The sequence below is a fragment of the Tupaia chinensis genome, unplaced genomic scaffold, assembly GCF_000334495.1.
Source record: "Tupaia chinensis unplaced genomic scaffold, TupChi_1.0 Scaffold000609_1, whole genome shotgun sequence".
Classification (NCBI taxonomy): Eukaryota; Metazoa; Chordata; class Mammalia; order Scandentia; family Tupaiidae; genus Tupaia; species Tupaia belangeri.
Window position 1 is genome coordinate 2,598,184 of NW_006160128.1, and position 14,151 is coordinate 2,612,334.

Consider the following 14,151-nt stretch of genomic DNA (forward strand, 5'->3'; position numbering starts at 1 on the left):
GGCGGCCTGCGGGCTCGTCACACTCTGCGAGGTACCCCGGGCCCTGCGGCGCTCGGACGGGGCGGCGCTGGTTGGGAGAGCCTTTGGGGGGTGTCGAGCTCGGACCTGGTGGGGGACCCTCCTACGGTCGTAGGCCGGGAGCGCGGGAGCTCGCCGGTCCGGAGACGCGCTCCCTGTTTAGGGAAGTGAAGCCCCTCCCGGGTCGTTGCTTCGCCCTGTGCGGACGCCGGGTGCATCCAGGTCTGGCCCGGCAGCTACAGCTTTTCAGTTGCATGTGCTCTATATAGTGATGCACGTAGTAATTTAATTTCAGGAGTTCGAGAACTGTTAGGTAGACCGTGCGCCTCCATCGCTTACGGTGCCTCAAAGGTATCCCTGTGACAGCACCTTATGTCGTCTTCTGGAAACTGGCCGCCCTGCGAATCAGTGTGTGTGTGTACTGTGTATGGGTACAGCGTATGATTCTTCCTCATCTCTGTCTTTCAAGGCATCTCTGTTCTAAAGTCCTTCCCCAATTTCCGGTACTTTCTAAAGAACTACGAAATTTCAGACATGAGTGATTCCTGTGCTCAATTTCAGACTCATCTCTATTTTCCCTGAGCTTCAGTTTTTACATCTCTAAGGTGGGATTAATATATGTCGTACCAACGTCACAGTATTGTGAAGGTGCAATAATTTTCTGACAGCGCCCAAATGAAAAGAACCACTCTAAGTACCCTTGTCAGGGTGAGTTCTAGTTTCCTCTGTAGTGCCCTGAATTGAGTATGTTATTCCAAGAGTGATTTGACTAGAGGGCCGGCAGGGGGCGTGGTGGTTCAGGGCGCCAGATTCCCACAGGGGCGAGTATGGTTGGAGTCCTGAACCTGGTGACTTCCTCTCTCATTCTGTCTTGCTGGCTTTGTCCCTCTCTGGTCTAATTAAAAATTATAAATAAATAAAGTTAAATGAAAAAGTAATTCTTTAAAAACAAAAGTGAGCTGACCAGACCTCAGTACAACAGGACTATTTGTTTCTGTCATTTGGATATTGTTTTGATTACTGCATCTATTAGCTTTTTTGCCATTAAAGTATATTTCAGAGCATGATAATTTAGCATAGGAATAGAAGAATTAAGACGGCTTTGATTTGTACCAAATTGTATTTAAAAGTGTTACTTCTCACTTTCCCTCTGTCTCTGCCTCTCTTTGGCCAGTGTACCCACCCTAAGGCAAAAACCGTTTAAAAAATTTTGTTTATAAATCAGTTGAAATGATTAAGTTGACTTGACAGACCTCCCCTCTAATTTAATTGATAATACAGTGGAATACATTCTTAAAAAATAATTATTTATTTTAATTTTATTTATTCATTTATTTTAATTTTACCAGAGAGACACGGAAAGAGAGAGGTAAAGTAAGAAAGCAAGCCACCAGGTCCAGGACTCAAACCGTGGTCAGCCATGTGGGACTGTCCAGCACCTTAACCACCATACCTCCTGCTGGTCCAGAATAATTTTTTTTTTGAAGAGAGATTTTTTGCTATAGGGTGCTTGCACTCATCAGACAGGCAGAAAGACAGACAGAAAGTGAGGAATCACCATGCCACCCCGCTGGAGATGGCCACATCACAACCCTTCTCCATTTTCCTCTTGGGAGTTTGGACACACAAGCACACACCCTGCATGAATGTCAAGTCGCCGGGTCTAGGACTTGAACCTTGGTCGATATTGTGGGAGTCCAGTGACGTAACGATTATGCCATCTTCTGATCCCTTCAGTTCAATTTTAATACTAGCCTGAGTTCTAGCTATGTGTGGTCATATGAAGAGGAGGGAACAGATATTTATTAAATGCCTGCTGAGTGCCAGGTGCGTTACTGAATTCCTTAGAAGAAAACTATGACTCAGAAACAGTGGTACAGCCAGCTACGTTGGCGCAGTGGTCACAACACTCCACAATGCAGAGGTCACATTAGGTCCTGGGTTTGCTTCCCAAGGTCTTGTTATACAGTGCTGCTCAAGCCCATATGTGCCAGTTATCCTGGCTGGCTGGGGCTGGAGATAAGAGTGCAGTGAGAGGATCTTATTCTGGTGCCTGGCTCCCCAGCTCCTGATCTTTTTCTGTCTCCCTCTCTCATAGAAGAAATAAACTAAAAAAAATAATAATAATAACTTATTCAAAGTCCCGAAGCTAGTAGATGGCACATCTGGACTTCAAACTCAGAGCTGTCTGACTCTGAAACCTCTTCTTTTTCATTGTACTATAGTATAACTGATCTTAGTCATACTGTCAGACCACATTTTAAAACAAGTTTTTTTTTTTTTAAGAATTATTTTATCTAACTTTATTTATTTATTTATTTAAATTTGACCAGAGAGGGGCAGAGAGAGAAAGTGAGAAAGGAAACTGCTAAGATCAGGACTCGAACTGTGGTCGGCCATGTGGGAGTCCAGCACCCTTAATCACCACATGACCTGCCAGCCTCAGAAATCATCCCTAAGTTTTAACTATACCTTTTTACTACAACATGAGTCCACTTACACAATGAATTGTTATTATTGAACGCTACCAGATTGCTTAGATATTGTCAATAAGAAGGAAGCCTTTATTTATTCTTACTTACAAAATGCTATTGAAGATGCAAATATGTCCTTAAAGGATCTTTAGGGGAGCAAATTTGGAGGAAAGGAAAATAGATAAGGGACTGAACTGTGAGAGAGAGAGAGCGAGAGAGGGAAAGTGAGAAAGGAAGCTGCCAGGTCTAGAACTTGAACCATGGTTAGCTGTGTTGGGAGTCCTGCCCCTTAATCATCATGCACCTGCCAACCTCCAAAATAATTCTTTTAAAGAATTATTTGTTTTATTTATTTATTTATTATTATTTTTCAATTTGAGGAGGGAAAGAGAGAGGAAGGAAACGTGAGAAAGCAAGCCACCAGGTCCAGGACTCAAGCCGTGGTTGCCCATGAGGGATTCCAGTGCCTTAACCACATGCCACCTGCTAGCCCCAGAAGTTTGTTTTTATACCAGCTGTCTTCTGTGCTCCTCTTTCATCCTGTTGTATCCCACTTTCCCCAGTCAAGTGCCTGGGCTGGGATTCAGTGACCTCATCTTCCTTTAGACTTCATGGCAATAGTTCCTAAGGCCTCTGTGTACCCAAATTCCCTACCTTTCTTCCTATTTAAAACTGTTCATGAGAGTAGTAAATGTCTGTAGTGAAAAGAAATTTGGTTGAAGGAATTCAGTCAGATACATAACTTAGCCCCAATCCAAGGAATTTCCACATTCCTTTGTTAGACTTCTAGACAGAATAATGAAGTATACAGAAAAAATGCAAGGATTAGTGAAGTTTTGGGTAGGGATTACTTACCAAAAAGCTGGCATGGCTCTAACCCCTCAGTACTTACTGTTCTTTGCTTCATTCCTTCCTGGTTTTGAATTCACAGTTCTATCAAAGTTCTATGTTTTTACCTTATTTATTCCAATATTAGAATATTTCAACTAAGTATATCTGTCAATAACTATTGCCTCCTCTGTACCAATTAAATCATACACTCTTGAAGGTTTTTTTTTTTTTTAAAGTTTATTTCTTCTGAGAAAGAGACAGGTATCCCCAACAGGGTTGTCAGATCATGATTTACCCTTAACCTCAGCCAGCCACTATCATGGGCATGAACATGTGCAGCAACCCAGGACCTTCCCATGTGGCTTTGGCACTGTGGAGTACTGAGTTATTGCTATACACAGCAGCTGGCCCTTGAAGTCTTCATGAGATGTTCTTGTGTGCTTTAAGATCTTTCTTTCTTTTTCTTTTATGAGATTTTTGCTACAGGGTGCGTGTGTTCACTGGATAGACAGAAATTATTGCCAGTCCGGGACTCAAAGAGCATTCAACTACGTGGGAGTCCAGTGACATATCCATGATATTACCTGTTGGTTCCTATTATTATTTTTTTTTTGGAGAGGTTTTTGCTCTAGGGCGCGTGCGCTCGCCAGAAAGACAGAGAGACAGCGAGAAATCACCCTCCAGGGGAGACGGCCATGCCACAAATCACTTCTACATTCTCCTCTCGGGATCTTGGGCACGCATGTACACGCGCCCAGCATAAGTTTAGGCCACTGGGTTCAGGACTCAAACTGCGGTTGACTACATGGGAGTTCAGCGACATAGCCATTATGCTAACTGCTGGTCCCCCTACTATTATCTTTAATTTGACCAAAGAGAGAAGAAAGAGAAAATAAGCCATTAAGTTCAAGACTTGAGATGCAGGTGGCCATATGGGAGTCTAGTGCCTCAACCACCTTGCCACCTTGCCAGCCCCAAACATTTTCTTTATTTAACTTTATTTTTATTTATTTATTATTAAATTTTTTTTTTGGAGAGGTTTTTGCTACAGGGCTCGCCAGACAGACAGAGAGAGACATAGAGACAGAAAGCGAGAAACCACCCCCCAGAGGGGATGGTCACGCCGCAATCCCTTCTCCTCCATTCTCCTCTTGGGATCTTGGGCACACACGCACACGCGCCCGGTGTGAGTTTTAAGCCACCGGGTCCAGGACGCGAACCGCAGTCGACTGCGTGGGAATCCAGCGACATAGCCATTATGCTAACTGCTGGTTCCCTATTATTAAATTTTGATGAGAGAGGGACAGAGTGAAAGTGAGAGTGAGAGGAGAAAGAGAGAGTGAAAAAGAGAAAGCAAGCTACCAGGTCTGGAACTTGAACCACCGTCGGCCCTGTGGGAGTCCAGTGCCCTTAACCACCACAGCACATGCCAGCCCCAACATTTTCTTTAAAAGACAGAGTAGTAATTTTACTACTGTTGCATGTTATTTTTTTTTTCTTTTTCTTTCTATAACCTGTAAAACAAGTTTTTTTCTTTCCCAAGAGAGATTTTTACTATAGTGCATGTACACTCACCAGAGACAGAGAGAGAGAGAGACCACTCCCCAGGGGGATGACCATGCCACAATCCCTTCCCTTCCATTCTCCTCTTTGGATTTTTGGGCACACACTCACATGAGTCTGGTGTGTGTTTCAAGCCACCAGGTCGTGGACTCAAACCAGAGTTGCCATGTGGGAGTCCAGTGCCTTAACCCCTTTGTCACCTCCTGGCCCTTGTAAAAAAAATCTTAAAATAATTATTTGCTTAAGGTAGGCCAGACTAAAACAGACCATAGGCCCAAACAATTTGCAGATCCCTGATCTAACACTGAGTTTTAGGGATAAAGTAGAAAGGTACTGTCTATAATAATGCTGGAACCAGTTAGTAAATAAAATGGTAAAACAGATTTAGTTCACGAATTGCTGCAATAGGGAAAAAGTGAGAATTGACCTCAATTCTGAATACAGCATGGACAAGTGAAAATATATAGTCAAGAAGCAGCGGGGAAGGGTCAGTAGGTGGAAAATAACTAAAAGGATATATCAGGGGCAAGATGGGATTCTGACTAACTCGACTTGACAGGATCCTTGCTGAAGGCCAGATGATCAAATGCCAAGTGTTGGAGGACTCTCTTTAAATTGACTCAGCAAGATTCTTACTACAACTGGGCAACGCCAGCCCAACAAAAACAGATGCCATAGTTGGGGCCTAAAAGGCTTCAGGAGCCTGACTAGAGTTTGGTCAAGGAAATCATCTTTCAGTATAAAGAATAAGAAGATACTTCTTTTTTTAAAAAAAATTTATTTAATTTATTCATTCATTTATTTTAATTTGACCAGAGAGAGCAGACACACACACAGAGGGGGAAAGTGAGAAATCAAGCCACCAGGTCCAGGACTCGAACTGTGGTCAGTCATGTGGGAGTGTCTAGCACCTTAACCACCACACCACCTGCTGGTCCCAGAAGACACTTTTTGCCTTCAAGAAATGAGTTTCAATTAATGAATTTTTTTAAAAAAGAATTAATTATTTAATTCTACTTATTACAATTATATTTTAATTTGTTGTAGGGTACATGCTCTCATGAGAGAGAGAAGGAAGAAAGTGAGAAAACAAACTGCCAGGTCTGGGACTTGAACCATAGTTAGTCATGAAGGAGTCTAGAGCCCTAACCATCATGCCACCTGTTGGCCTTGAATTTCTTTTTATTTTTTAAAAATTTGCTATTGGGGTGGGTGCTTAGGGGTGTTGAACTCCCACATGACTGACCATGGTTTGAGTCCTGGGCCTGACTACTTGCTTTCTCTCTTTCTCTCTTTCTGTCTCTTATTCTGTCCCCCTCTGGTCAAATAAAAATAAATATTAAAATAATAAAAATTAAAAAGAAAAGGGGCATGGTACTGCCAAGAGGAAGTATGTTGAGTTTCTCTAGGGTGCCCCAGCAGTGGGCCACTTTTGCTTGAGTATGGTATCTCTTAGATGGGAAAATGCAGCCCCCTGGGAAACTCGCTGTTATGGCATCCACAAAGCTTCAGGGATTACGTAAACCTGTGTACCATCCACTGAGTGACTGTGGGGATCATGTTGTCACAATGAACACAAGACACATTGCATTTTTTGGAAATAAATGGGAGCAAAAAGTATATTCCTCACATACTGGCTACTTGGGTAGATTTAGACAAGTAATAGCTGCTCAAACCAAAGGGATCCAGTGGCAAATATAAAATTAGCTATTTATGACATGCTGCCAGAAAACCTCCACAGAACACTGATGTAAAGGTTGCATCTTTTCCCTGATGAGGATATTCCAGAAGATATTCTGAAGAATTTAGTGGAAGAGCTACCTCAACCATGAAAAGTACCCAAACGTCTAGATGAATACACACAAGAGATAGAGGCTTTCTCAAGAGTGTGGTCTCCACCTGAAGACTATCGGCTATAGGAGAACGAAAATTGCAGAAAGTAACACTACAGTGATTGAAATTTCTTGCAGATGCACTTCTCTAACCTATAGGATAGTGATAGAACCGCTATAGTTTAGTATTGGTTAAAAATTGCTGAATTATGAAAGGTCAGGAAAGGATATTCCTCAACAGGAAATTGTTGAAAATATACTGCAGCCATGTGCCAGGTAACTTTTCAGTCAATGAGAGACCACATATACCAGATGGTGGTCCTGTAAGATTACAGTAGGCTGTACCATCTAGGTTTGTGTAAATGCATTCTCTGAAGTTCCTATAGCAATGAAACCACCTAAGGATGTGTCTCTCAGAACTTATCCCCATTAAGCTACATGCAGCTGTGTTTTATAGAATTGTTTTACTATGTAATCTGATCTGAATTGTATAATGGTGATAAGAATAAAATTGTTGCTTTCCCATTCTGGACCGCGTTGGGTCTACTTGTTGGTCTCTGCGATCTGAAAGTTGACAACTTCTTTGCGTCCGGGAGGCTGCTCCCAGCGACGCTGCAATCGTCACCATGCCACAAAACGAATATATTGAATTACATCGTAAACGCTATGGATACCGTTTGGATTACCATGAGAAAAAGAGAAAGAAGGAAAGTCGGGAGGCTCATGAACGTTCAAAGAAGGCAAAAAAGATGATTGGTCTGAAGGCTAAGCTCTATCATAAACAGCGCCATGCTGAGAAAATACAAATGAAAAAGACTATCAAGATGCATGAAAAGAGGAACACCAAACAGAAGAATGATGAAAAGACTCCACAAGGAGCAGTACCTGCCTATCTGTTGGACAGAGAAGGACAGTCCCGAGCTAAAGTACTTTCCAATATGATTAAACAAAAACGGAAAGAGAAAGCGGGAAAATGGGAAGTCCCTCTACCCAAAGTTCGAGCCCAGGGAGAAACAGAAGTGTTAAAAGTTATTCGAACAGGAAAGAGAAAGAAGAAGGCATGGAAGAGGATGGTTACAAAAGTTTGCTTTGTTGGAGATGGCTTTACTAGAAAACCACCGTGTTATCACCAAAGGTACTGTCATTGAGGTGAACGTGAGTGAGCTGGGCCTTGTGACACAAGGAGGCAAGGTTATTTGGGGGAAATATGCCCAAGTTACCAACAATCCTGAAAATGATGGATGTATAAATGCTGTTTTACTGGTTTGATAGCAGTTGCATACAAATAACTCCTTCTAATTTTGAAGATGATACACCATCTGGAAAACCATCATGACTGATGTTTCTGAATATAGCTGGTCTTACATGTCAGCAGTCATCAAAAGATTATTTATTAAATTGTACAAAAACATTAAAGTGGCCTGGTTTTACAAAAAAAAAAAAAAAAAGAATGAAATTGTTTTTCCTGGCCAAAAAAAAAAAAAAAAAATTAAAAAGAAAAAATTTGCTATAAGGTGCATGTGCTGGAGAGAAACGGTGAAGAGAAAGAGAGATGGAAAGTGAGAAGGCACACTCCAGGGAAGATTACCATGCTACAGTCCTGTCTCCTCCATTCTCCTCTCAGGATTTTGGGCATGCATGCAAATGTGCCCAATGTGCTTTTCAGGCGGTTGGGTCCAGGACTTGAACCATGCAGTCTGTCATGTGGGACCCAGCTGCCTTAACCATCATGCCACTGGCTGACCCCAGTCTATGATTTTGTTCTATATATCCTTTTGTGTATATGTATGGTGTCAAGGAGTGGGATATATTTTCTTCTGAGGGACCATAAGAGAAGATCTGGGCCCTTAAGTTGTAATTTTGGAAGAAAAATTTTTAAGATTGGTATGAAGGTAGAGATTTAGTTGATGGAGGTCCTCCCTACCAATCTATCCACTTGCTGTTTGTGTCTTTTGCACTATATATATATATTTTTCATAATACCTCAGAGCCCAGATAAAAGTGATTTCCTCTTCCTCCATTCATGCTCCCCTCATCTGTTCAACTCACAGAACAAAGGTTTTTTTTAGCATTGCCAAGAGTTGACTCATTGTGAAGCACAGATATATATGCAGAGGACCACTTGGTAATCTTACTGCCTGTGTCTGGCTCTCTCTTCAGAACAGCATGATCTTGTCTGCTGCCATCTTCATCACCCTCTTAGGCCTGCTGGGTTACCTCCATTTTGTGAAGATTGACCAGGAGAGTCTGTTAATCATTGATTCCCTTGGTATCCAGATGACTTCATCTTATGCTTCAGGCAAAGAAAGCACCACCTTCATAGAGATGGGCAAGGTCAAGGACATTGTCATTAATGAGGCCATTTACATGGTAAGTATTTAAGAGGTAAGTGTAGAGGTCTCTCTGGAGGAGGTAGCCAGTTCATGGGATATTCTTGTATCTAAACTGAGCTTTAATGTCTAATAGTCCTTGATATCACAAAATTAAACTTGAGGACACCGTATTGTTCCAGTGCTTGTTGTGCTTTCTTTTTTTGACTGGTATGTTTGTAAACTATAAAAGCGAAAATTATATTGAGAAAATTGTATTGAGAAGATTTTTATTTATTTTTCTATTCTATTATAGTCTATTCTTTCTTTCTTTAGACAGGGTCTTGCTATGTCTCTGTCCTTTCTCAGCCTCTCAAGTAGGTGGGACTACAGACACAAGCCAGCATACCTAGCCTTTAAGGTGGGCTGGGAGTTGAACCTGGATATCCCATGTAGCCTCAGCCTGCTGCATAGCAGTGTCATCCAGCACACATCCCAACCAGCACAGGCTACCACAACCAGTACACTACTCTGGTTGGGTCAGTGCTTATAATTTTAGAGATGTATCAGGTTTTCATAGATAGAGAGTCAAGATTTCAACTTCATCTTCTGGCCCAACTTCAAAATCATCCCTTATGCAGGGTTGGCAGATGGCATGGTGGTTAAGATGTTGGACTCCCACATGGCGACCACTGTTTGAGTCTTGGTGGTTTGCTTTTTCACTCTCTCTCTCTCTGGTCAAATTAAATAATAAATAAAATTAAATTAAATAATTATTTGAAAAATCATCCCCTTTTTTTTTTTTTTCTTTTTGTCTTGTTTTTTGAGAGATTTTTGCTATAGAGTGCATGCACTTGCCAGAGTTACAGAAAGCAAGAAATCATCCGCCGTGGGGATGGCTACGTTGCAGTCACTTTTCTTCCATTCTCTCTCAGAATTTTGGGCACACAACGCACACACACACACATACACACACACACACACACACACACCCCTGGAGTGAGTTTTAAGCCACTGGATCCGGGACTTGAGCTATGTTGGACTATGTGGTAGTCTAGTGATGTAACCATTACACCATCTGCTGGTCCCTCTTTTCTGCCTTTTTTTTTTTTTTTTTTAGAGGTTTTTAATATAGGGCGCATGCACTTGCCAGAAATACAGAGACAGGAAGACAGAAAGCGAGAAATCACTCCCCAGGGGGGCTGGCCACGCTGCAATCCCTTCTCCTCCATTCTACTCTCGGGATCTTGGGCACGATCTTGGGCATGCACGCACACGTACCCAGCGTGACTTTAAGCCACCAGGTCCGGGACTTGAACAGCGGTCGGCTACATGGGAGTTCAGCGACATAGCCATTACATTAACTGCTGGTCCCGTTTTTTGCCTTTTTTAATTTAAAGAACAAGACTCTCCTTATTCTCCTCTTTAGAACCTATCTAGTGTTCTACTACTCAGTATGATTTATGAAAAAGTTTTCATCCTTGAAGAGAATGAGTTTCACTTAGACTGTGCTGTTGGTTTATTTTCTTACAGCAGAAGGTAATTTACTACCTCTGCATTTTACTGAAGGATCCAGTGGAACCTCATGGGATATCCCAAGTAGTACCTGTCTTCCAGGTGAGCACAGAACACTTGCCTTTCTTTAGTAAAATCCTCTATCTTTTCCTCCTCCTGCACATCCATTGCCACTTAGGTTCAGTAGGTACAGAAACTTTGGTTGTCACAAGATTAAAGAAAAATTATTTTCTATTATAATTCAAAATATTGTATTAAAGTTTATTAATAGTTTTATCAATTTTTTTTTTTTTTTGGAGAGATTTTCACTGTAGGGTGCGTGCGCTCGCCAGACAGACAGAGAGAGACATAGAGACAGAAAGCGAGAAATCAGCCCCCAGGGGGGATGGTCACGCCGCAATCCCTTCTCCTCCATTCTCCTCTTGGGATCTTGGGCACGCATGCACACGCGCCCGGCGTGAGTTTTAAGCCACCGGGTCCGGGACACGAACCGCGGTCGACTACGTGGGAGTCCAGCGACATACCCATTACGCCAACTGCTGGTTCCCTAGTTTTATCAATTTTTTAAAACATTCGTTTGTTTGTTTGTTGTAATCTTCAAGCTGCCAGGTCCAGGACTCAAACCACAGTTGGCCAAGGGGAAGTCTAGCACCTTAACCACTACATTACCTACCCACCCAATTTTATAGACTTTTATAGTATTTATGTGTTTAAGATTGGGCTTCAGAGATTGGCAAACTTTGCCACATTTTGGGAATTTGTGTTTGTTTTTACATATGCAAAGACATTTTAAAGTTATTAAATTTGCCAGGTGTGTGTGCGTGCATGCGTGCGTACATGCCCACCCAAGATCCCGAGGGAAATGGAGAAGGGATTGAGGCGTGGCCAGACCCCCAGGGGTGATTTCTCACTTCGTCTCTTTCTTTTTTTTTTAATTATTTATTTATTTTTATTCATTCATTCATTTTAATTTGACCAGCAAGAGACACTGAGAGAGGGAAGGGAAGAAAGCAAGCTGCCAGGTCTGGGACTCAAACCGTGGTCAGCCACGTGGGAGTCCAGCACCTTAACCACCATGCCACCTGCTGGGCCCTCACTTTGTCTCTTTCTTGCGAGCGCATGTGCCCTTTAGCAAAACCTTTCTCCCACGTGAAAAAAAAAAAAAATTCAGGACCTTCAACTGTAAGAATAAGCAAGAAGGGGGCCGCAGGCAGTGTGATGGTTAAGGTGCTGGACTTTGTGCCTTAACCACTTGGTCAACTGTGGTTTGAATCCTGGAGTTGGTGGCTTGCTTTCTCACTCTTTTTCTCTGATCAAATTAAAACTAATAATAGGGATAGTATAGTGTTTAACTCGCTGGACTCCCACACGACCAACTGTGGTTCGAGTCCCAGACCCAGTGGCTTGAAAATCACGCCGAGCCGAGTGCATGTACATGCATGCCCAAGATCTCAAGAAGAGAATGAAGGAGAAGGGATTGTGGCATGGCCATCCCTCTTGGGGGTGATTTTTCACTTTCCCTCTCATTGCCCCTGTTTCTTTCTGGCAAGTGCACATGACATATAATAAAGACCTCTCAAAAAATAATAAAAAATAAAACTTTAAAAATAAAAAAGAACAAGCAAGGGGAATAACAAGGATGGACATTCGAGAAGTATCACAAGTTGTTAAATAGTCTTCAGAGGTAAGAGCAATTTTATATGTAAATTTTGAAAATTATTTCATAGTGAAATTTAACACAACCAAAATCAAAACAAAAAATCACAAAAACACATCAGATGTACACATGCCTATGTGTATTCAAAATTCTGAAAGGATGGAGAAACAGAGAAGAAGTTCGGTGAGACCACACCCACCTTGGGGGTGTAGCTTTTCCCCCATCCCCACAAGTACACATGCCCTTTGGCAATTTAAAAAGACAAAAGGAAATCCATATATGGGAAAAATATATGTAGCAATTTAAATAAATTAAATCCCCACAGGGGGGTGGCCACGCCACAATCAATTCTCCTCCAGGGATCCTGGGCATGCACACACGTGCCTGGCATGAGTTTAAGCCACCAGGTCCAGGACTTGAACCACAGTCGACTACATGGGAGTCCAGTGACGTAGCCATTATGCCAACTGCTGGTCCCAGGAGGTCATGAAATTTAGACAAATTTAAAAAAGTAGTTTTATTTGAAATTGGCAGAATTGAATAGAGAGACAGAAAGAAAAGGAAAGTGAGAAAGCAAGTTGCCAGATTTGGGACTCGAACTGTGGTTAGCCATGTGGGAGTCCAGCCTCCTTAATCACCACGCCACCGGCCGGCCCCCCAAAAGTAGTCTTTTTATCTCTCTCTTCACACTATTCACAGGCTGGGTTTGGCCCTGCTTGGGATTCTTCCCAGCAAGGTGCTTTGAGGCCTGAACCTCCTGCCTCTGAACGCCATGTAGACGCTTTGTGTGGATGAGAGATTGAGGCTGGATACAGCACCACTCAGCACTCTGGTGTTCACCTTGACTCTGCATTTCTCCCCTTTGATATTCAGAGTGCCAAGCCCCGGCTGGACTGCCTGATTGAAGTGTACAGGAGCTGCCAGGAGATCCTGGCACACCAGAAAGCCACATCAGCAAGCCCCTGAGCCCCAACATTTAGAAGGCCAGTGTTGTCTACCATGGGAGATGGCTCCTAAGCCTCAGTGGCTGGTTTATTTTCTGCACTCTGAACCATCAGGTGGGCACAGTCCTAGGAACCAGTGTGGATGCAGTGGATCTCAGAGCCAGAGAGCAGGTGACTGGAAATCTAACCCAAGGTGTTTCTGTGTATTAAAGTGTTCACCCTGTCAGGTTTTACCTACTTTAGCAACTGGGGGAAGACCTTAAGATTTTGATACAGTGTTAAGGTAAAGTGCAAGGTGTACATTGTGAAATTTCTAGTTACATGCAAATTTATTTTGTATTGAAATTTGTGGAGCAAGACAATGGGAAACTGACATCTGATCTCCTGAGAAAGGTACAATTTCCACCTGCCTAGTAACCTTTTATAAAGTTAAGGGAAAGTAGTCAAGACCTTCAGGTACTGATTAGCCCGAAGAAATAACCTACAAAAGACTAGTGTCTACCTACCTAACTCTTGTGTTCTGTACAAGGTTAATTTATTATGACTTTTAATAAACAGATCTCTTTCTAAAACATATGCAGTAATTGATTCACAGGTAGCTGCTTTTTATTGATGAACATGATCATGGCATTTCAGTCATAGGTCTCAAGCACATTAACACTTTCCTGTTACTCAGGATTTTCTGTCACTTCAAAGCCACTTTTGCCAACAAGGATGAGTAAAAGGCCACACAGAAATTTGATTTTGGTTTACAGACATGGAATTCTCATGTTAAAGAAAGATTAAGAAGCAAGTTATAGAAGCCTTTGTTTCAGGGCAGTTTCTTCTGTATAAAATTAATAAACTAAGGGAGGATTCCTGAACGATTGGGAAGAAAGACGGTGGAAGAAACAGTCTGACCCTCAGATTCAGTGTGAACACAACTCCATTCTTATTCTTTCTTTAGAATCGTAATTTTTTAAAGAGAATTATTTTATTTAACTTTATTATTATTATTTTCCAGTTTGA

General features: G+C 42.1%; 1 protein-coding gene and 1 pseudogene across 1 annotated transcript in view; both read left to right on the forward strand.

Annotated features, from left to right (window-relative positions):
• PIGH (phosphatidylinositol glycan anchor biosynthesis class H) overlaps nucleotides 1-14,139 on the forward strand; it is a gene marked incomplete in the record, with an annotated part of 14,424 nt that extends 285 nt beyond the window's left edge. The window contains 3 exon segments of the mRNA XM_014591689.2: nucleotides 8,879-9,088; nucleotides 10,561-10,644; nucleotides 13,073-14,139. Coding sequence (XP_014447175.1) covers nucleotides 8,879-9,088; nucleotides 10,561-10,644; nucleotides 13,073-13,165 — 387 coding nt within the window.
• LOC102502445 (39S ribosomal protein L13, mitochondrial pseudogene) lies at nucleotides 6,279-7,405 on the forward strand (annotated as a pseudogene).
• Nucleotides 14,140-14,151: the final 12 nt, after the last annotated feature.